Raw genomic sequence first — 23,427 nt, forward strand, 5'->3', positions numbered from 1 at the left:
TATTCCCCACCCCTGCCCACCCACCTCACCAATTTGAGCCATGGTCAGGGCACTCACGGACACACGGACTCTATTCAGGCCAAGTCTTTTTCTTTGCACTACCTCCAAGCACTTTGCAACTTTTTCTCCAATCTGTTCCTTTCTATTGCTTGTATATATTCCTCTTGAATGTATATCTCCTGTATGCTACTTATTCTTGCTGTCTGCCAGTTATATTTAATTTCAACATAGTTGGTGTGGAGCAAACACAATTTCGTTGTACATGTACAATGACAATAAAGGGCTATTCTATTCTATTCTATTCTATTCTAAAAGCTTGGGAGAGGAACTGTTCATCCATCCTGACAACACACATATTTCTATCTAGTGTTCAATATCCTTCATACTGTGATTGAAAGAGTCCTATTTGTCTGTCTGTGTGTCTTTTTCCTCAACAAATTCATATTTTCAGCTTCATCATCTGACCAAAAAATACTAGAAAATGTTTCCAAACTATGCTACAGTTTAAATGCTCATATCCACCAGGTGGCGCTACATGCTCATTTGAATTCTGCTGTAGACGCATTTATGGGCTTTCATAGTGTACTGGGATTTCTTTGTAAGTAAAAATTAAGCCGAACAAGCCACACTTATGTCCATTTGTTGTTCTGGGGTTATATGGGTGACCCTATCTAGTTATGTATTAGATAGATAAACGAAAAGTGACGAAAAGTAAGCATGACGTCACTCTCGGTCTGGCCAGCCGCAGAGGCTTCTGGGTAGCTGCCGTGTCGGAGACATTTTGGATTTAAAGGGGCTGAGCTAGCCGTCAGTCCCAGCTCTCGGTAAGTGAAAAGCTGTATTTCCTCCGTGAAACGTTAGTCTTGTGTGAGCTTGTGTGTGGTTGCGTGCTTCGGGAGCATGGATTTTAGATGCTGCGTATAGAAATGAGCAGCTCTGCGCTTTGAACAGGATGAACTTGCGACATTTAGCCGGGGAGTGGTGACGCTATCGCTGGCTAGCTGAGAGCTAGCTGGGCGCTGAGCGGAGCTCTACACAGATCGGGCAGCAAGTAGGCAGTAAGAGCTTTCAAAACTAAAGAGTCTTCGATCATTAAAAAAACCCACAGTAAACTCATCAAAATTCAAGTGTGACCTTAGAGATCATAACGAAATTGGTAGGTGAAAGAAGAAAATGTCATGGACGGCTAAAGCTATATGAAATTGTGTTATTCTAGTAAAGCGTCAGATTACCTGGTGTGTTTTGCGCTTTGAAGTGATGTCAAAATGTACAGAGAGCTCTCTGTCCACGTTAGCGGCAGTGCAGTGTTATTAACATGTAACTACCACGACTTTAGGATGGCGCCTCTGTTTTCAGCTGTTTCCCGTCATTATCGTCTCGGCTTGTTTGTGGGGAACTGCGATCTCGTCACAGGTGTCTGATTTTCCTGAATAATACTCATCGGCATGGCACGATGCAGAAGTGAACATCTCTTCTTTTTTCCTAGCAATACGTAGGCATATTCATTTGTCAGACAGCCATTAGTGGGAAGCAGCCCTCCAGCTGCTGGTTTTGTGGAGTGATGGATGACTGAGGACAGTCAGTGGCACCTCCCTGCTGGTTGTTTCCAGGCCCTGCCACACCCTCTGGGTTGGCTGGCTCTCCTTTGTGTCTCTCACAGTGATACCGACACTGTGTTGGATTGCTATTTTATTGTGCAGGAAATAAGGATTATTAATCCGGTGGTGTCAAACTTCACCAAGTGGACAGGAAAGGCGTCCCCTTGGGAGATGGCTTTGGCTTCTCCCACTGGCTTGGCTAGGAAGTTGCTGACTCCTCTCTGCCGTTTTCCCCCCATTTCCTCTCCCAGTATGTATCACACCCTTTCTCAAAAAGGGTAGGCTAGTAGGATTGTTTACAACTAAACACAGACAATTTTAAAGAAGACTAGATTATCTTCTTAAGATGAGAGTTTTTAACCCTGCCTCACAGACAAAAAAAAAAATTGAATATGAAATTAAAGTTGGCAGCAGAGCGTCCACATTTATGCCAGTTGTTGGTTATTGCGTTAATCCACTGTTGTGATCTCAATGGGGGGGAAAGCACTACCTTCACAAGTGACGGTAGTGATGATAGATAGGTTAGGAGAAAAGATACAGAGTGAGGATGTTATTGGCCGAGAAAAAGTAATAATGCGAATCTTAAGGCCTCCCGGGAGATGGAGACGAATGAAGGCTGTAGCTTCTGGATGAAGGCACGAGGCCCAGATTTCCACCGGTCAGAGGCGAATGAGCCGGTCAATACGGAGTACGCCGACCTCTCTGTTGAAATTGTATTCCATTCAATACACTGCTCCCTGCTCTCATACTGGCCTCGTGGTGGGAAGTGCTGTAATTGCAGTTGTATGACCTTTGAGCCTTCTTCAAGAATGACTCATCTAGCTTGTCTTCCCGGTCCAAGTTGGGTAACAAGAGCTAAATCATGCCTATTCTGTTTATATTTTTCAGATTATTTTTAGGCTGCATCTGTATATATGAGTGTAACTGGTGTGAGTCACAGTTTAAAGTCCACACATCACATCTGTTGAGGTCCTGGAGTTTGTGAATTATGATTTTCTTTAATCATAGTATTCTAACCATCCAGTGCTCAACTGCACACCCCTGCTGCACGAGTCAGCCTATGAACATCGCTCGGGCGACTGTGTGAGTGACGTATCATGGCAGTGTAAATATTTTCTGATGTGCTGAAGGTAAACAGTATGTGAGGCATTTCATTCTTAGTGCCATGATGAGTATTATATGTTCAGGAGCTATATGTAAATAAGCTCAGTATTGATATAAGAGCTCCTGGGATGCCAGACCATTTTGAGCCTGTGTCACTGAGGCTGTTCTGTTGTGCCTCATTAGGTCTCTTCCTTTGTGTGTGACGAGTATAGAGGAGAGGAGCAGGCTCTAGATCGGGATGACTCCCTCCCCCATCTGACCTGCTCCTCCGCACTCCTCTGTTTTTGTCCCTCTGTGGGCGGGCCCGTCTCCCGACGTGCACCCAAGCTGATGCTGGTTGTTCTGACGAAGCACTGGGGAAGGTCACATCATCCCGCGGGCAGCTCCTCGTCCTCATCCTCACCAAAATTAGCATTCGTCCCTCTCATTACTGTCCAGCTTCATTTCCATTCGCTTCATTTTCACACTGAACGTTTATTGTGTTATTTTTTTTGTTTGTTTTTAAAAAACAAAACAAAGGATCTCTCTTTGGATTAGGAGGGCAGGTTTATGATGCCGTTTGCTGGTGTGTAGCGCTTTTCCTCAAGGAGGAGGACATTATTTCACCAGCTTTTCCCCGTGCCAAACTGTGAGGTTCTGATCTGCTCCTGAAACCCAGGTTTGTTTTCTGATACAAGCTGTAGCAGCAGAAAATATGATGAATGGCTTTTAGCCTTTAGCAGCTATTCGTCGCTTTGTTTAATGACTTTGTCGTGCATCGCTCCGATATGAGGTATGTTATACCCAGATTTTTTTTTCCTATGGCGAAAAACCCCAACTTTTATTTATATATATATATATATATATATATATATATATATATATATATATATATATATATATATATATATATATATATATATATATATATATATATATATATATATATATATATATATATATATATATATATATATATATATATATATATATATATATATATATATATGTGTATGTATATGTATATATATATACATATATATATATATGTGTATATATATATACATATATACATATATATATATATGTATATGTATATATATATATATACATATATATATATATATATATATATATATATATATATATATATATATATATATATATATATATATATATATATATATATATATATATATATATATATATATATATATATATATATATATATATATATATATATATTATTCCACCTCAGTTTTTGTAAAGCTACATTTCCTTAAAAGCTCCATCTGCTTTACCATGGAGCGACATGAACGTCTGTTAAAGCAATGCGTGTCGTGTGCTTATTGAAATGGCAGGTCATGTAGCTGTGGGCTGGCAGTTTTGTGCAAAATGCATTTTCTAGCAACCCAACTCAAGCTGGAGAGTCTTCGGTCATACTTGACCCTCATCATTCTTGAACCCAATGATGAGGTCACTTGTATCAAAGCCTGCATCGAGTGAATGCATACTGCTGCGCACGGTAACGTGTGCATCACGAGGGCACGCAAAAGCACCGTTGGCCTTTTTGTTGGTATAAGAGGTCATAAAATAGATGTGTTGTCTTTCATTTATTTTGCTAGCATACTGCATTTGTGTGTTTCCATTTGATGATATCAGCTATTTCCCTCCCACATGATCTCATAAAACAAAGTAAATGTTAAAGATTAATCCAAGGGCAGAGAACAACAGGACTGCTGGACTTCTCATATACCTCTTTAAACACTTGGGGAAATATTAACTCTAGCCGTCTGAGGAAAGAAACTCGCTGATTGGAGTGCTTTATTAAAAGTAAAGATGCTGGCTCACATGAAAGCACTTCTCTTGTAGACCCGGCTTTCATCCATACAGGTGTTAAACAGCTGAGAGTCGGAGTAGCTCTACAGGGTAATAAGCTGTTTGATCTGCGAGCAGTGTTGATCTTTCAAAGAAAACATTTCATATCGTGCTCACAGGAGTTAGGCGTCTCACAGCCAGACTTTCAAATGACTGCAGGCACAGATGAAAAATATAAAGCTGTCTGACACGCCTTCATGCAAAGTAAGGGTCTCTGTAATATTTGCTTTGACTTTAATGAAGCCTCAGTCCTTTGGCATCTCTGTTGATCGTGCAAATAGAAGTTCTAGTTGATTTGTTTTTGGCATTTGAGTTTCATGGAACTGAGTGAGGGTTTTTGTTTTGTTTTGGTTTTCTTTTGAGTCTTTTCTGTTCGCTTTCATGTTTGCTTTCGCCTTCTAAAACCCTTACCTTCTAACGGCTTATTATTAGATTTTATAATGCGTATTATATAATGTATATTTGAATGTGAAAGCAGTTCTAAGCCAGCACCAAATACAACACTACAGAGTTAATATTTCTGTTGGATTGCTTTTGTACTTTTAATCAGAGTTCAGTCAGTTTGGGATAGAAAAGAGGCTTCTCTTAAGAGGTTGGCTGTCTCTTTGAATTTTCCATTGTACTGCTCCCTGATTAGAATAAGTATAGAGGGGTGGTTATATATGAAGTCGAGCGTGCTCCCCTCGTGGTACCATAGCTAATAAGCTCAGCATTGCTAAATACCATTGTTGAAGTGTTTTAACAGTTTAAACAAATGGCTTCCTGCTTCACCTGGTCTGTGCAGAGAGTTCAGGCATTTAACAGAAAAGCTTATCTCTCTCTCCCTAGAGACGAATTTGTCACAAAACAGAAAATTTTGCTTTTTTTGAATTCGCAAATTAATTTAATCTGTCGGATTCATGAGGATAGCAAAGGTTTTAATTAGAGAAAAATGGGTGGTGGGGAGAATTAAGACCGTTCTGTGTCCTCCCATAACACATAAATTAGTGTTAGGTCACCCGTCTCTTATCGGCCCCTGCTGCTGTCCTGCCCAGCCGGAGACCCCAGCAGTTGCTTTTTTGTTGCTTTCCACAGGCTCATTGGCATTCAGTTGTCCACTAGGCAAGTACAGCAGCTGGCCCCTGGCTGGCTGTTCGGCGTGGTACATATTAGTATAATGAATAACACCCTCATGACAGAGCCCAGCTGCGGTTACATGATGTGACATGCAAAGGAGGAACATGATTGCCCAAAACTAGCAGTAAACCAGCTGGGTTTGTTTACCATGTTTGATTTAAAGCTGAGTCAGAGTCCTCTGAGAATATGCAAGCAGATAAAGTCATCTTTACAGGAGGTTTAAGGACATAAGAAAGCAGCGGTTAGTCCACCAAGAGAAATTAATCAGCAACTATCTTGATAACTCATTAATGGTTGTGCCTGAATTAAACCAAATACGCCCCCCGCCATCATGCTTCCTGTTGTTACAGTGCAAAATAAAGAGCTCTTCACTGCAGTTCTTTGGGCCTGTTTTTAGTCTGTTTATTTTCTCTGCTCCTTTAAAAGACAATTGGAAGTGGTAAAGAAGGGAGTGGCTCACTAATGGTGTATTTTTATTTATTTATTTTTTTAAGGCGGATGGGTCTCAGCTGGTGTTTTTGTTACTGCAAGACCCCTTTTTTTTCCCTTAACTATTTCTCCTCAGTGCTGTTAAAATGCAGAATGCAGTAGTTCCATCACTGGCTGCACCCCAGCTGGAAGGGCAGGGCTGCGTTTTGCACTGACATTTGCATGATGTAGCCAGTAGTGATGTGGCTCATTGAGTCATAAGTTATCTTTATGTTATTTAGGCAAAGTGTTCCATGGACTCGCCCGAGGGCTGACATTTCTAAAAACGACCATCAAATTACTAACTTGCAGAGGTGTTTTTAAAATCTGTCGAGTTGGCCAGCTGCTGTGCTGCTGAAGCTTTTGCTACATCATTCTCTCCTTCAGTCGTCAGTGAATCATGCATCCGGCATGGCTGGCCTCTGTTTGGGTGCTGGCACCAGAGAGAAACCATACTGCAGCATCTGTGTGCCCTGTGTTACACAGCGAGCTGCAGCCCTGCTCCCAGCCTGAGCTTATTATAGGTGCCAAGTCCCAGCAGTCGCTCCATCAGCATGATGTGTCCCATGGCTCTCAGCTAGGCACTATATATATATATATATATGTTTTATGTAGCCACCCTTCTTTCTTATGTTTAGCTGTATAGATTCTGTTTGTGCTCAATTTGTGTGCTTATACAACTGCTGACGTACTTCTCTTATGAAATTTGAATCTCTAATCTGAGCTGTAGCAATAAACATGCATTCATTTCCCCTTTTATGGCCATCACCTTGTTGCAGGATGAGGCTGTGATCTTATTAGCAGAGTAGATATGATGTGGCATCTGTCAGAATTAGGCAGGCCTATGAAATTCAGACATTTATGATTTTAAACTGAAACAATGTCTGCTTTCCTGTCACACAGGCAGAGAATGCCTTAAGTGCTAATGGTGTAAATGATCATTAAAAACTAAAGATGCATTTGGTTAAAGAGAGGAACTGTACTGAGACGTGTTTTGACATTTGCAGTGAGCCGAGCCAAATCAGCTGTGCTCTTAGGTTCTGTTCTGTGTTAAGCAAGCACAGCTGTATGTTTGACACATCATTATGAAATTGTTACAGCTGCTGCTGGAATTTTCCTACAGTGTCTTAGGCTTTTCCTCCCATCTTTTACAGGTTTCCCTGAGCTAAAAAGATGTCCACCATGGTGTACCCACGGGAAGAGAAGCTGGAGAAGCTTTCTCAGGAGGAGATCATCTCGAACACAAAGCTCGTGATCCAGGGTCTCGAAGCCCTGAAGAACGAGCATAACTCCATCCTTCACAGCCTCCTGGAGACCATCAAGTGCCTAAAGAAGGATGAAGAGGCCAACCTGGTGCACGAGAAGTCCAATCTTCTCCGCAAGTCAGTGGAGATGATTGAACTGGGCTTGGGAGAAGCACAGGTATGACTGAGAAGTTACAAGGATTTACAGAATTGTATGTTTGAACCTAAAGAGCAGATTCAGTTTAACCACACTGATGATATGAGTGAAAGAAAAATTTGTGTGTGAAATAAAATGGGTTCCAATTTCTAATATCAGAGTTGTCAGACAAACAGAAGGGTTTCTACAGTGGCAGATTTGTGTTATCATCTTCTTCTTTGGCTGTTCCTGCTTCCTCACAGCTTCCTCATTCTATACTGAGCCTGTGCTGTGATCATGATTCACTGAAATTCAGACCCAGTTTATACTCTGCCGCCCCGTCACCGTAACATTTTGTCCTTGATAAATATCGCTGCTCTTCAATGTTGTCTCTATCCCAGGTGATGATGGCCCTGTCCAACCACTTGAACGCGGTGGAGTCGGAAAAGCAGAAGCTGCGCGCACAGGTGAGGAGGCTTTGCCAGGAGAACCAGTGGTTGCGGGATGAGCTGGCCAACACCCAGCAGAAGCTGCAGAAGAGTGAACAGAGCGTGGCCCAGCTGGAAGAGGAGAAGAAGCACCTGGAGTTTATGAACCAGCTCAAAAAATACGATGAAGATGTCTCACCCACTGTAAGTAATGATTATACAAAGATTATAGGCCTTAATGTGGGATTAGATTGGTACATTGAAGATAAGTGATTTTTGTGTGTATATGGTCTGTATTGCAAGAGGAATGTAGGAAATATATTCGTCCTTATTCATCCTGTTAACGAGAACAGTTTCAGCTAAATAGATTCAAGTTGAATTTAGCCTAAGAAGGGAAATGGAAAAAGACTTTAGTTTTTCTTATAATTGCTGATATAACTCTGAAGGACGCGAAACTGTCAGCGTAATTGGCTGCAAGAAGAAAAAAAAACTCACTGTTTTCGTTACAGCAAGAAAACTTTGGCTCATTCCAGGAAGGAATGCATTCTGGTGTGGTCCCCATTGATCTGGTGTCAAGGATAAATCTCTCTATTTTCTTACCATATTGTTAGTCACAGATAGTGGATAGAGGCTATTACAGCCTCTAACTGCTTAGCTCAGCAGCAGCCCATCCAGCCAGAGCTGGAAAGTTTTTGTCTTCTATTTTCCACATTAAAGAAATCTTTTAGTGAACATGGATGAGTGCAGTTTATCCTTAAAATCTCATTTATCCTTTCAAGGGGAAATAATTCTTGAGTAGTCTGTTTAATGTTCCCATCCTAATTGTTTATTATTATTATTATTATCATTTTTGTATTGTTAAAATAATTTGTTTTGTTCATCTTTGAAATTTACTCTTTGTGATGTATTATTAAGGATGACAGTAAATTAAATCTTCTTCACTCTGAGTTTTTTCTAAATATCAGGCTTGCCTCATCTCTCCCTGTTAGACGTCAACACACATTTCACATGTCTGATAAAGGCAACTCTTGAATTATACCTGTTGTTTGTTAGAGAGTCTGAATGGCAGGTTTTTCATCCTCTCAGCAGGAGGAGAAAGACAGAGAAACACCAAAGGACTCCCTGGATGACCTCTTCCCCAATGATGAGGAGGAGCACGGCCAAGGAAGTAAGAACAAACAGCAACAATGACTCATCTGATTCTTTGAATAAGAGAGAGCTGTCTTTCTTGGTTTGCTGTTGGGATAATATTGACTAAATTGTGGCATGCATCATCTCAGAGTAAAATAACCTGGCTACCTTATTCCAGGACAGTGGTGTGTGTGTGTGTTCCAGTTTTCTACTCACTAGAGCCAATCTGACCTTTTGATTTTGCGTGTTTCCTTCCTCCTTCTCCCCCACAGTGCAGCACCAACATAACAGTGCAGCCGTGGTCGCAGCCCAGCAGGGAGGCTATGAGATCCCAGCACGTCTGAGAACCTTGCACAACCTGGTCATCCAGTATGCCTCTCAGGGCAGGTACGAGGTGGCCGTGCCCCTGTGCAAGCAAGCTTTGGAGGACCTGGAGAAGACCTCTGGGCATGATCACCCTGATGTGGCCACCATGCTCAATATCTTGGCTTTGGTGTATAGGTCAGAAAACACACCGTTTTTGGCTTTTTGTTGCTGTGTATCCTGTTTTATTTGTTGAGCTACACATGGTGCTCTCTGTTCCTCCTTTGCACAGGGATCAGAATAAATACAAAGAGGCAGCCCATCTGCTCAACGATGCTCTATCCATCCGTGAGAAAACCCTGGGCAAGGACCATCCTGCTGTAAGACTTCACGGTTGCCATGGCTACCATATCTTCATATGGACTCATCCATGTTTAGACAGATCAGATTAGTTATCTTTTGTTTGTTCATAACTCCCAAAGACTCAATAGGAAGGCAATATTCTTTTTACTGTCCTACTCAATCAGCCTGTATAGATTTTTCCGACTATTAAAGTATGGATTTTTGACCATGTGCCTGCAGGCTTGAAGAGATCAGTCATCAGTGTTCAGTGTCTGCCTGTACATCCGGCATTAACCATTGAATCCTTGCAGTTTTAATACAGCAACCAAAAGGGAAACGTTAAAAGACACTGTTTCCTTTTTGTGCACAGATTTGTAAGACTATTAACACCGAAGCACTAAAACTCCCCACAAAGCCTAAAGGAAGCCTGTAAAGCTCTGCTGCACTGTGGTCTTTGCAGTTTGTCACAAGGCAGTTACTATCTAGGTTTTTCTGAGAACACTGAACAGCATACATTTTCCGACTATGATAATTCCTTGAAAACAGGGAATTGTAAAATCTAACCTGCCACTACAGTCATTCTGGTTTTTATTTTTATTTTTTTCCAGGTTGCTGCAACCCTGAATAACTTGGCCGTGCTGTATGGAAAGAGAGGGAAGTACAAGGAGGCCGAGCCTCTGTGTAAGAGAGCTCTAGAGATCAGAGAAAAGGTAGGCCATATCCCTGGATTGCACCAACAGGGCACTGCTATCGAGGTCTCATCTCAAGGCTAAACCAGTGAACAATTAGCCCATTGTTATAAAGTAATTAACAGTGGTAACATTTCCAAAATGTCAGTCAAAGCTAGTGTAATACCAGCTACTATAAATAGGAAAAAGAGCAAATGATTTTCTTAAATTGTCTGTGAAGTTTCCACTGGGGGCCATTCCTTTGTCAGCAGGGAATTGGGGTTTAATTGAGAGCGCAGCTGAAAATGGATAGCAGGCGTTGGGGGAGCGAGGAAGGAGATGGATAGGAGACATGACAAAACTACCGAGCTCAGCATGGTACAAAGAGTCTCTCTTTGCCTGAAAGCTCTATTCTGTAGCCTCACTATTGATTGGCCGGCCTTTTATTAGATCTCCTGAGTGCCTGCAGCAGGCTGACGTGCTGCCTGGTGAAAGCAGCAACAGGATTTGGAGCTGTAGAAAGGAGAGATGCACTGAGGCAGAAAGACAACCTGAACATATACTTTTCTGATATCCATCAGGTCCTGGGGAAGGACCACCCAGATGTGGCCAAACAGCTGAACAACCTGGCCCTGTTGTGTCAGAATCAGGGCAAATATGAGGAGGTGGAATATTACTACTGTCGTGCCCTGGAGATCTACGAGTCCAGGCTGGGCCCAGATGATCCAAATGTGGCCAAAACCAAGAACAACCTGGTGAGCGAGAAGTTTACACGAAATCCACTCGCATAGTCCTTTTTCTCGTCTTCCTTTCAAACCTTTCACTTCTAATGCTGTACTTGTTGATAAGAACTGCAGTCTCTGTTGAGCTGTGAGTGTAACGAGGTAAACGCAGGCAGAGTTTGCTTTGATTGCCAACACACTCGATCATTTGTTCTGTCAGCCTTGGTCTCTGCGGGGGTGTTGAGCGTGTATATTGGTGCCAGCCTGCAAAGATTCCACTTGAAATATCTTTTAAACTCAACTGATGATTTTTTTCCCTCCCTTTTCAAAGGGCACTACTTACTTCAACACAAGATTTTTATAAAAGTCGGCAATCAATTTACTCTTGCAGAATAAGATTTGTCACCTCAAAAGGTGTTTAAAGAACTGTTTCGTGTCACTTAGCATTGCTTAAAGAGCACAAGGTTAGTAGTCTTTTATCTGCTGTTCTGCTGCATCTTCAAGGCTTTCCTTTTCACTTATGTTCTCACTGCCTCAGTGATGATGGAGAGAATTTATGTACAGCGAGGGAGGCAAAATCTGAGCCAGTAAGCCCATTTGGTTCAACACTAAAATCCCCTTTTACCTCTTTGTTCTTCAGGCATCCTGCTTTCTCAAACAGGGGAAATACAAGGAGGCTGAGATTCTCTACAAAGAGATCCTGACTCGTGCTCATGAGAAAGAATTTGGATCTGTTGATGGTAAGGTCATATAATGGCTACTGGAATTTGCATGTATAGCAGTAAATGTTTAATTATATTAGTACAAATGAGAATTTTTATTCTTGCCAGTGAATGACTATAAAACGATCCCAGGAGAACTGCCGCTTAGTAATTCAGCATTATTTTGTTGTTGTTTTTCACTTTTCTTATCCATCCACTGTTTGTGCCACACCAGCGAGCAGTGATGGACAGGTGGTTAAAAAGTGGACTTGTGTCTAAGCAGGGTACCAAACTTCACCATTCAGAGGACTCGATCTTTCTGAAGAAATAAAGAGTTTGCTCTGAAAGATGAACTCTTGCAATTTTCTTCTCTTTTGGTTTAAAGAAAGCCTTTTTGTTGGCTTTCCTCCATGGATTAGACTGACTGCTTTGAAAAAGGAATAAAAGTCACTTTGCACAAAGCAGCGCTCTGACGCCTTTTGACAAAAACATCCAACTTTTTCAGAGAGGTTTATTCTTTGTGTGTCACTTACCTTGATAATATTGTAAGATTTTTTTTTCTTTTCTTTTTTTTTTTTAATACTAAAGTGCTTTGAAGGTTAAGGTGACGCAACTTGAAGCAGCAACAGTTAACGATAAATATTCTTTCTTCTAAAGGTGGCAGCACTTTATGCAATAATCATGTTTTATCTTCTTTGTCTTTATTACCTCAACAGTAGTATCGTCTTTCTCTCTACAACAAAACAATTTTAATGGTGCTTTTGTACTGTCTGTAATTTGTTTGGGGACGAATCTGCAGTAAATTTATTAAAGCTGTTACACTCGGACTCTATTACTAAACCACCAGCACAGCAAGCAGGTGCAGATGTTTGCCAAAACCAGTAATGATCTTTTAAATGATTTGCAAGTTTGCAAACAAAATGTCATAAATAAATTCCCTTCTTTATACCACCTGACCTGGAAATCCGAATCAGCCCAATATTTGATGTGCTCGCACATGCACAGAGGTATAAGTAACTGTCCCAGGGTGTCAGCAAGATGGGTGCTAGACTTTCCTCAGAGTCATGACCTCACTTCCTGTTAAGTCTCTCATTTCTGTTGGCTTAAATAGTTAAAATGCTTGACTTTTTTAATGCATGGTCAGAAGATCTACTGTGACATCAGTCTAAAGTCTTAGATGGATTCTGGTGAATACTTGGAAAAATATGTAGCCTCAGAAATGTTATAAAATCCATTGTGGCAGTAACTGGAATAACCCACTGAACCCACATTCATTTTCGACCCACTGGTGGCGGTACAGCACTTGAATACTTAATAATTCCTTTACCCCTTCGCAGCTCTGCCTCCTTCTGAAATGGCTCAGTCACATATGTTTCCAGATTCACTCTTTAGCCAAAGTGGCACACGTTCACTCTTCCACCACACGGGTAGATTTGGTGCACCGATTAAGAAACCCTTATCACCCAGTAGCTGATTTCACTTTTCCAGGCATGAGGCTAATTATTTAAAATCCCAGTGTATACACCATCTCTCCTGTCTGTCTGCAGCTGACAACAAGCCCATCTGGATGCACGCCGAGGAAAGGGAGGAGAGCAAGGTGAGCGGCTCTCTGTAACAGTCCTCGCGTGAATTTGCGCAAAAGCTAAACAAACAAAACCTGTTTCAAACAGCTTTTCTAACACAAGGCTGAGAAATGAGGAAAGCATGCCACTTCATTATAATAGAAATGCAATCCTTGGAACTAATCCCCAGAAGTTAAATGATAGTTAAACGTAAACACAGGAACAGAATATTGCTCATTCATTTGAACCACACCCCTTCACTTTTTCTTCCTCTTCTCTCTTTTTTACTTCCAGGGCAGGCACCGAGACAATACTCCATACGGAGAGTACGGAGGCTGGTACAAGGCCTGCAAAGTCAATAGGTGAGGCGGAGACTGATAAGAGTGTTTTTTACAACATGGTCACGTGACAAAGACAGAAATTAATTATTTTATTTGCTTTGTATGTCACTAACTTGTATCGCAAGCTTTTTTTGTAAAAAAAAAAAAAATTTTTATTTTAGACTTGTGTAACTTATGTAACTTACATTATTTCCTTTGTTCAGATTCAAATAACGAAACTTTCCTGTGCATCCAGCCCTACAGTAAACACCACCTTGAGGAACCTGGGGGCTCTGTACCGCCGCCAGGGCAAGCTAGAAGCTGCTGAGACCCTGGAAGAGTGCGCTGCGAGGTCTCGCAAGCAGGTCAGCATAGTTTTCTAAGTGAAAATAGTCATATGTTCCCCATGTTAGCACAGTGAATCTCATGATATTTCTTTCCCTTTCCCTACATTGCTATGGATCCAGAGCAACACAGTAAGTTGATTTGTCTCTAACTAGAGCCTCCACTTCTCTCCCCTAACATCACTCCCATCTCAGTCATTTAAAACGTGTCCCAGTGCTTTGAAAGCATTAATAGGGGAAAGGAAACATGAAATCACATTTAATTCCTCCATTTAACTTTGCACTCCTGCCAATATTGACATGCTGACGGCTACATCAGTGCTACTTCTGACTGTTTTTGTTTTTTCTTTTTTCTTGCATCTGTGTGTTGCACCCGTCAGGGCATCGACCCCATCCACCAGACACGTGTGGTGGAGATCCTGAAAGACACAGAGGGCGACAGGCGGAAGAGCAGGGACAGTCTCACCAGCGTTAAGTATGAGAGCGGCTCTGAGACCGGCGAGGAAGTGAGTATGGGCGTGGAGTGGAACGGGGTGAGTACAAATCCACTATGGTTGAGTCAACATGTCCGCTGGCCTCTCTGGAAAAACGAGGCTGTGTTGGTAATATCACAGAGAGGGTGTACTGGTACAGGACGCTCAGAATAAAGGACAAAGATGTGTTATGTGTTTAAAAGGAGAGCCAAGAGGATTCCTTTCTGTTAGGTTAGTGCAGTGAGGACACCGACTCCGCTGGCTCAGAGCCAGTCAGGAAGCCCTCAATGAGTCCAGACTTTACAAAATCACCTGGATGACCTTGTAATTATGCGAGTCATCACATTGAAGCACACTTTATTTTGATTTAGTGGATTACCCACTCAAAAGCTCCAGTGAGCTATACCTGTACCAGTCCATCTCCCTGTAAATATACCACCATGAGATTTAGCTGCAAGTTCAAAGTGTAATGCTGATTGAGTGTCTTGGCATGCTGACCCACTCTTTATTTTGACAGCATCAAAACTTAGTTTTGGACTCCATGTTTACCTTTTTAATAAAGGCTGTTTTTCTGGCGATGCTTTTGCACAAGTGAAGTAGTAACTATGAGGCACAGGTTTAGACTGTGGCACCCTGGCAACACATTAAACATTCATATGCTCAGAGATATAGCCTGTCTAAATCTCTAATAGGATGTGTCATGTTTCTGCCATTAAGCACAACTGACAAGGTTCCTGATATCGTCGGTGCTCTGCTTGTCCCTCTGCTCAGTAATCTGAGTGGCTGATATGTAAAAGTTCATCCTGCTGCTTTATTGCCTCATTGTAATGTTCACTCTGGCTGTTAGATGCACTTTTGGCCTTTTACAGTTAGAAAATAGGCTATAAAACATGGCGCTCTATGCAGTCAAATTGGCACCGCTGTTGCTGGGGCACAGTTCACCCCCAAATAATGAGACTTGCATAAGGCATGAGAGCATTGGCAGGGATGCCTCATCTGAGCCTGTGCCTCACCCCTCACTTAAGTGCAGCCACGCCCTCTGCTGCACCAACCCAGTCCAAACATGCATGCAGCAATGCCAGCCCGCTGGGCGTCCCCTCCCCTTAACAACACACACTAACGCACGTCATGTGTTCAGTGTGTTTTCACTTGGTTGAGAAGTGTCTTTTCTGTTTTGGTTTGTTTTTTTAACCTGATGTCTGCTGCTCTGCACATGTTCATAAGCGTAACACGGCTACCCCACACTGCTTCACGGCGCACTGCAGCAAATGTTAACGGCATGTGTATTTGCATCTGACCATGCACCTGTCTGTCTTTGAAACATGGCCTGGCATCCAGAGAATTGTGTGTGTGTGTGCCTGCATTTCATTAGCCAGCGTGTAGCTATAGCAGCAGGAGTTAAACTGACTCAGTTCAAACAGAAAATATATTCATGGCATTCTCATGCTTTTTCTGACTATTTTCTAGTCATGTTAACTTCTGCTTTTTGACTAAGCAAGTTTTGTTTTTATTTATAACAAATTCCATCCATCCATTCATTTTACACAGCTTAAAATGGTTATTTTGTTTTTCAAAGATTAGTGTAGGAAAGAGTCTACTTGTGTCTTGCCGCGTGGTGATGTGGTTCACAGAGCTGTCACTCACCTACTTTGCTTAAAGTCTCATCTCCTCTTTCTTCTGCACTCAGTCTGCTGTGTCATTAACATTGTGGAAGTTGTTTACATGCTTGAGATGTCTGAAAAAGCACTTCCTGTTTTGCTATCAAAGTTTGCTATTAAAGTGGCCCTTGTCTAGAAAATAACAGTGAGACGACAGCTTGTCAGCGCGTTTGTGTACAGGTTAATTACTGACGTGTATGTGTGGCTCTTGTTTTAAAAAAAAAAAAAAAAATGCATGATTCCACTTCCTGTGTGTCTGTAAGTGGTCTGCTTTAATGTGCTGCCTTTTTAGTTTGCATGTTTTCCAGATTTCACCTTCTGACGTTTTTTTTTTTTTTTTTTTTTTTTTTTTTCCATTCCCCCCCCCCCCCCCCCCCCCCTTGTGTTTGTCAATAATGTGCTTCCATGTTGATTCCTCTTGCCATGACAACCAATCAGCCTGTCAGTCAAATTTGCTCTTCTCATTCAGTGGATTGTACTCTCCCCCTCTCCACACAATAAGCTTGGGTGGGTTGGTATTTAGGTACTCTATGAGTAGAATAGATCATTAGTTTGATAGTCAGGTGAGGACGTAGGTGGAGGATCGTGTGTTAGATTCAGCTTCTGTGAAATGTATACTACTTAGGTTTATTCATGTCCCACCATCAGTGTGATAGTTATCGAAGTATTCCCATTTCAGTGCTGCTGCTTGCAGATGTCTCACATCTGCAGTGCACAGTCACCGGCTGGGCACTGTGTGCCAAGTTCAGTCTTTCTGGTACCCCAAGAGGAAAGAGAAACAGCTGAGTCACTGTGACTGCAGCCAGCACCTACTGCTTTGCTGACCTGCTAGTGTAGCATCTAAGACAGATGTAATCTTTCAGAGAGAATCAGAGCCTGATGCTCCCATATCATTTACCGTTTACTAAATTAGGGTTTAGAAAAAGAATAATCAGCCTCCAATCTGCAGGAAGTTACTGAATCTAGTGCAAGTCATGGGAAATTTATCAAAGCGTAGATGTCTAGAGTAGGAAGCCCAACCCAGAGCTCTTAATCTTACGATGTGTGCCTTCTTTTTTTCTTTTTCTTTTTTTTGTCTGTTTCTCTCTTTTATCAGGCCTAAGCCATCAAGACTATTCCTCCATCCTTCTCTCCTTCCCCAACACAATAGCAAAAGGATGTGTGTTGTCATTCCCTCTGGCCTTCTCTGTCCAACAGCTCCTCTGCCATTCCTGATGCTCCCCCCTCTCCTGCGGCAGAGACTCAGAAAGCCCCCCTCCTGGTTGTCACCTCTCTCCCCTGTTCAACTGACAGCTGCTGGGACGTTTGGTCTTCTCACCTCTGCTCTGTTTTCTCCTCCTTACTTTCTCTCTCCCTGTCCTTCCCTCTCACTAACCTGCGTCACCCCTTCCCCATGTCGGAACTTCAACTCTTTCTGTCACAAAAAAGAAAGAAAAACAGAAAGAAAAAAAGTCATTGTGTGTAATCTTTCCACGTGAGGAAGTAACTCGCACATTTTTCCTCTATTCACACCCATGTGTATTTACCACAGGGACACAGCAGATTTATTTATTGGCTCATAAGAGGAGCAGCCATTTATTGAAACAAGGCAGAACAGCAGAATAGCTCCAGACATCACTCCAGCACATAACCAGATAAAGCGCTACAGATAATGAACTTCCACGGTTACTCTGCATTGTTCTCACTCCAAATTTGTTTGTTGCCTTGAGCACAACAAATGACAGCTAACGTCAAAGCTAGCATCCAACCCGGTGCCTGTATTTAGCCATAATTGTATCTTTTTGGGTTTTTTTGCCACTGTGTGTTTGACAGTTTGAACTAACGCCTGCGATCAAATGCTTAACAAGTTTTAAAATGAATGGTACTGTATAGTTTGACACGTTGACAGTCAGCGGGAAGAGTAAAGGGAGGGTTGCCAATTTTGTGTTGTGTTTTTTTTTTTGTGTTTATAGATATATTTGCTATTAATTTGTTTTGTTTTGGTTTATTTTGTATGAAATTGTTTACATTTTCTAAATACTTTATTATTATGTGGCTCAATATAAAGGCAGTAGTATGTCAACAGTGCCATTGCGTTGCCCGCTGTGACGGGACCGGAGCAGGATAGAGGCCAAAACGTGACGGCAGATTAGCCAGATCACAGCAAGCTGTTGTGTCGCCATGGTAATTTATTTTCAGCTTCTGCTTACTCGCTTCAGTGTGACTGTTTCAAGCTTTAGCAAAGGCTCTACAGTCACTTGCATTTACAAAGGGAATTGGCAACATTGGCTGACGCTGTAAAGCCCATACAATAGCAGAGACCTACTAGCACAAACACTGGCCACCTGAGTGATCTCTATATAGTTTAATAAATGGGCATAAATGCCCACAATTGCCTTGATCTGTTGGTGTAGGAGTAGAGGATAGCATCGTAAATCAACAGAAACCTGGATCCTACAGTAGTTGTAGTGTGTATTCGTGTGTATGTTTTCGGTGGTACAGTCGCAGCGCCCACTCTGGCTATGGATGCTGTATTTTGAACACAGAGTTTAATGGACTTTTTCTCACACAGTTGTTTGCAAGTAAACAGTCGGTGAATCATGTTTTTAGACACCAGGAGTACAGTGCGAGTGTTTCCTCAAGATCAACATTATTTCAGATGTTTAACTAACTGAATGTAAATGATTTAACATCTTGGAAGTGTAATAGTAGGCTGTATTTATAGTTGACATTGCATTCACTATATGGCTTTTCATCATGCTACTCGCCTTGATTCTTCATTCCTTCCCATGCGAACACCTATACTTCTAATGCAACTATGAACAAAATAAATAAATAAATAATAAAAGACTGTGTCCATCACATAATTATGGCAATATTGTTGTGTTAGTGGAATGCTTATTTATTGAACTGTCTGTTCTCGACATATGTAGTGTGACTTTCAGTTTCCTAAAGAACATAAATGGAAAAGTCTATAACGCACTTAGTAAGTAGGATTGCATTATAATTACCATTCTGCATTGTGAAGGTTATTGCATCGACTCTTGTTGGTATTCTCAAATAAAGTTTTTCCATTTGTGAAGTCTGTCTTTTCTCTGATTCTGATGCAAACAGACACACACTCCTGCTTTGAGGTTTTAATGTCAGCTGCTGAGCCAAACAGGCAACAGAAGTCACATTTGTACACACAGCTCCCTCTGCTGGTAGTCCTGTAGTAGTGCATTGTGACAGCCACTTTATAGAAAAAGTTCAGTTTTATTTCTATTGCACCAAATCACAACAGCAGTCGCCTCAAGGAGAAAAGGGCACACTGGGAAAGCAAGACAAGTACATACAGTTTTATTTGCTGATTAGAAATTAAAACAGACACTTTACAAGTTGGTTGCTATTACACTTAAACACACACACACGGGAATCTAATGAATGAATGAATGGATGGATTATTGCAATTAACTTTAAAGTCATTTTTAAATTTGTCTGAATAGAACCTCTGGATTTTTATTAGTATGCTACTGACAAAATAAAACAGTCATATTTAAGTAAATCATACAGATAAAGCTATTAATTTAAGGCAAATGTGACAAATTAAACTGGTTACACTGCTTTCTATTGGGCTGTGAAGTGTGTCACAGTTTGGGTATGAAGACTATCAGAGGTTTGCCGTGTTACCGAGTCCCAGGAACCTAAAACTGCATATCTACTCCACTCGTGTAACCATGGTTACATATCTTCTTAAAATCAATCTCTGCTTTCTTTCTGCTGAAAATGAACTTCAGATTATTCAATTTATCAGACTGCAAGTTTGCTGATTTCCTTCCAACATGAAGTCTCGTGTTTGTTTTCCTAATGAACCAAACCAGCGACGATACAACAGATCTCTATGTGTGGGAGTGAAGTAATGAGTGCACAGTGAGAATATCAGGTGTCACAAAATGTCAAGAAAAGCAGCAAAAGCCAATTGTCTCAATGAAGATGTTGTGCCATGTGTTAATAATGACTATATATGGCACTCAGCACAACCTTTGGATCAAACTATAAAGACTTGCATGTAAATGGAAGTTGACTGATTCTGGATAGATGTTTCCAGCTCCGTGTGAACAACTCAGTGACACCTAATTAAATTGTGCGAGGCACCATGATCACGTCGTTTGGCTGGGAGCAGCTGATTATAGCGCGTCATGATGTGCTACACGACTCAAGCGAAACACAAACATGCATCTTGATAATTGATGATTACTAGTTAATGATAAGAACAGGCATGTTTGCAGCTGGGAGTGTGGATGAGCTAATGAGCATCTGTGTGTGTCTGCAGGATGGCAGTGGAACCCTCTATCGCAGCGGCTCTCTGGGGAAGCTCAGGGATGTTTTGCGTCGCAGCAGCGAGATGCTGGTGAAGAAACTGCAGGGCAACGTACCGCCTGAACCTCGCAGCACCAAGTAATAACTCAAGCAATCCTCTCTTGTGATGGATGTTTTACAAAGAAATGTACTGCTTCTACAAGTTCTCAGAGGGCTTCTCTAGTCTTAATGACACCACAGAGCCCTTTACATGATAAGCCACATTAAACCTTTCAACATATGTTCTTAGTGCAATTTCTCTCCACTGAATTTAATTAGCAGGTCACAGTTTATTGGACATTTACTCCCCAAACGTGGTCAGGCCTGATTTTGTGTGTGTGCTCTCCTCTCAAAGAAACAAATGCCTCATCTTTGTTTTCTTTGTCCATCAGTATGAAGCGAGCCTCTTCCTTGAATTATCTGAACAAATCCAGCGACGAAACGTTCCAGGTGATGATCAGTTTTTGAAAAGATTTGCATTTTGTTGTTGTATTTATTTATTTTTGAACGCTCGACTTTAACCTGTGTTGTTTCCTTGCCAGAATCGAGGGGGCAGTTATTTCAGGGAGAGCCGGGGGCTCAGCTCCAGCACTGTGGATCTCTACTCTGGAAACTGAGCAGCAGGCGGTTCTGTTCACCCATCCAAAGACACTACTCCCCCTCCTCTTCCTCCCTTTGGCCTTCGGCAACAGAACCGTCGGACAGTGTCGAACCGGCACGCACTTTGTCCACACGCCTGACCCAAAGACCCTCTTAGATTCCCACTCATCAGGATGAATACCTACATAACCAGTCTGATATTTTTCCCGTTGCCACATTTCTGCATTTCCCTCGTCGTAGTCCTAATTTCTCGTTGCCTTGGTGCCTCCTAATTGTGGCCAAGAAAACCTACCGTACCTCATCTCTGCCCTTAATTCATAATCACTGACTCTGCACTTTGAGTTCGCCTCTCGCCATAAATGCCACCTTTTGACAGTAATAACCGATTTTTAGTTAAGATTACGTTTTTCTTACATGTAAATAAAAGATACTTTGTAGACTGTAGATTTATTTTTGCCTTCGACGGTAGATAAAGATGAAAAGGTTTTGGGTTTGAAATGACGTCATGTAACGTTTTCCTTTTAATGATTTGCCCGTTGAGATTTATTTGCGATGTTAGGGGTGTAGCTTCAAACTTTGGGAAACAGGGTGAAGATGTTTATTCTACTGACGTGACTGTAACTGAAATTATGGCTGCTGCTTTAACCACTACAGCTGATCTCTTGCATTGCAGAGAAAGACACAGGTGTAATCGTGTAAACCATGGAAAGCACTCCTTAAAAAAAAACAAAAAAAACAACTTGTGTATGTACATATATATGTGTGAAAAAGTAAACCAATCAGGACTGAACTGTTGATCCTGAACAGCCTTTGGTGCCATGCAGGACTTGACTGCTGTACGTTAGTCCACTCTGCAGGTTTGAGTTGCCAACTCTGAGCACATCTTTCTGTAATGCTGTGATTGGGGATGTGTGACGATGGTAAGATTTGAGTGTCTTGTTTGATTGTGTTTTTAGTGTCGCTACTCAAAAACAACTGGAATGTCTTTTGTTTCTAATTCTCTTGTTTTGCCTTTGTTTTCATTTCATTCTATGTAATAAATATAAAGGATAGAAAATGATCAAGTGCTCAAATTTCAACAAGTAGAAAGCGAGTTTCATTTAAGGGGACAGTTGCATACACGTCTGTTTTGATCTGATACTTAAAACAACCGCAGTTGGTGTCTGATCTTGATAAAAGAATTAAAACCATTTTCTACTCAGAATTGAGTTCGTTTGAATATCTTCGTCTTATCCACTTACGCTCTTCCACCAAGCGAGATCTTACAACATCAGACTCCAGTGTGAGTGTGGGAACTCGGCTAACATAGATGTCTTACTAAGATGTGACTTTTCTGAGTTTTCCTCCTCCCACCTGGTACAAATCAGCCTGGAGGGGGTTTGTCTGCTTGCTGCTAATCTCTCAGGATGTCAGAGCTTTAATGTGGAGCTTTAAATGAACCCATACTCGTGGTTTTGGGTTCTGCTGAGAGCTGTCGGATTCCCTTTTTTCCTGTTTCTAAGAGGTAAGTGACTAGCAGCAGAGTTCATTAGTGCATGGGAGCTGACACCATGCCCTCAGACACTTCAAATAAGAGCGGGACTACTGCCTCTCTTTCCTCGCCTCAGGAATTCATTTTGTGAATGAACTTGTTTTGTATATCTGCCCTCTTGAAAAGGATTTACTAACCCTCTATTAATCCTCTAAAGTGTTTCTGTCAGCCACAGTCATCCGTGGGCCAAGTGGACCAGCAACGTGGCTCCGGGCCCACACACATCACCAACGGTGGCGCCAGCAAGGGGCCGTCACCTCGTGGTCAGAGTGATGTGAACTCACAGAAGGTGTTAACTAACAGGGACATGCATTCCTGCTGGTACAGCTGATCTGTGAGGTCCCCTCAGTATTGTAGAGTCTTTACTTTAAGCTATAAAGACCACTGTTGTTGTGAATCGATGCTTTTTGTATGCATAACACTGAACTGAGAGATAGTACAACATTAATTAGGTTAGTAATCTGCAAATGCGTAAAAGCGTGCAGGAATTACAGAGTGAAAAAATCTGACGTTAAGAAGTGTTTCTTTAGGACCAATTAAGGTCATTTGGTAAATTTTCTGCATAAAAACAACTTTAAGATATTTAAACTATAAAACATTTGAATAAAAATCTGAATTATTTGAGTGATATGTAAGGTTTCTGTATAAGGTAACAGTGCTCAGGTTGAACCAGAGGGTCGCGGTGTTGTATTCCTTATCCCACATCAGGCACGGCCACCGGAAGCTGCACCCGAGGAAAAGGAGGGAATAACACGTGAAGTAACCAGAGTGATACGGGAAGTTTAATTTCAAAATAATATACAT

The 23,427-nt window shown here is 41.6% G+C and overlaps 1 protein-coding gene across 7 annotated transcripts; it reads left to right on the top strand.

The window, feature by feature from the left end:
* Nucleotides 1-751: 751 nt before the first annotated feature.
* Nucleotides 752-22,296, top strand: klc1b (kinesin light chain 1b). Of its 7 annotated transcripts, none has more exons than XM_063492107.1 (16): nt 752-824; nt 7,298-7,565; nt 7,925-8,155; nt 9,038-9,119; nt 9,355-9,583; nt 9,678-9,765; nt 10,336-10,437; nt 10,977-11,150; nt 11,758-11,857; nt 13,366-13,415; nt 13,675-13,742; nt 13,957-14,065; nt 14,425-14,577; nt 20,467-20,591; nt 20,885-20,942; nt 21,035-22,296. In XM_063492107.1, exons 2-16 carry the CDS (start codon nt 7,317-7,319, stop codon nt 21,107-21,109), a joined length of 1,893 nt encoding a protein of 630 aa, XP_063348177.1. In that variant the 5' UTR covers nt 752-824; nt 7,298-7,316; the 3' UTR covers nt 21,110-22,296. The 7 variants fall into 7 exon arrangements, with proteins under 7 accessions (XP_063348177.1, XP_065327955.1, XP_065327957.1 ...); XM_065471883.1 differs by having other exon boundaries at nt 9,041-9,119; XM_063492109.1 differs by lacking the exon at nt 752-824 and adding an exon at nt 881-1,058.
* The last annotated feature ends 1,131 nt before the right edge of the window (nt 22,297-23,427 follow it).

This window comes from Pelmatolapia mariae, linkage group LG13 (genome assembly GCF_036321145.2).
Source record: "Pelmatolapia mariae isolate MD_Pm_ZW linkage group LG13, Pm_UMD_F_2, whole genome shotgun sequence".
NCBI lineage: Eukaryota > Metazoa > Chordata > Actinopteri > Cichliformes > Cichlidae > Pelmatolapia > Pelmatolapia mariae.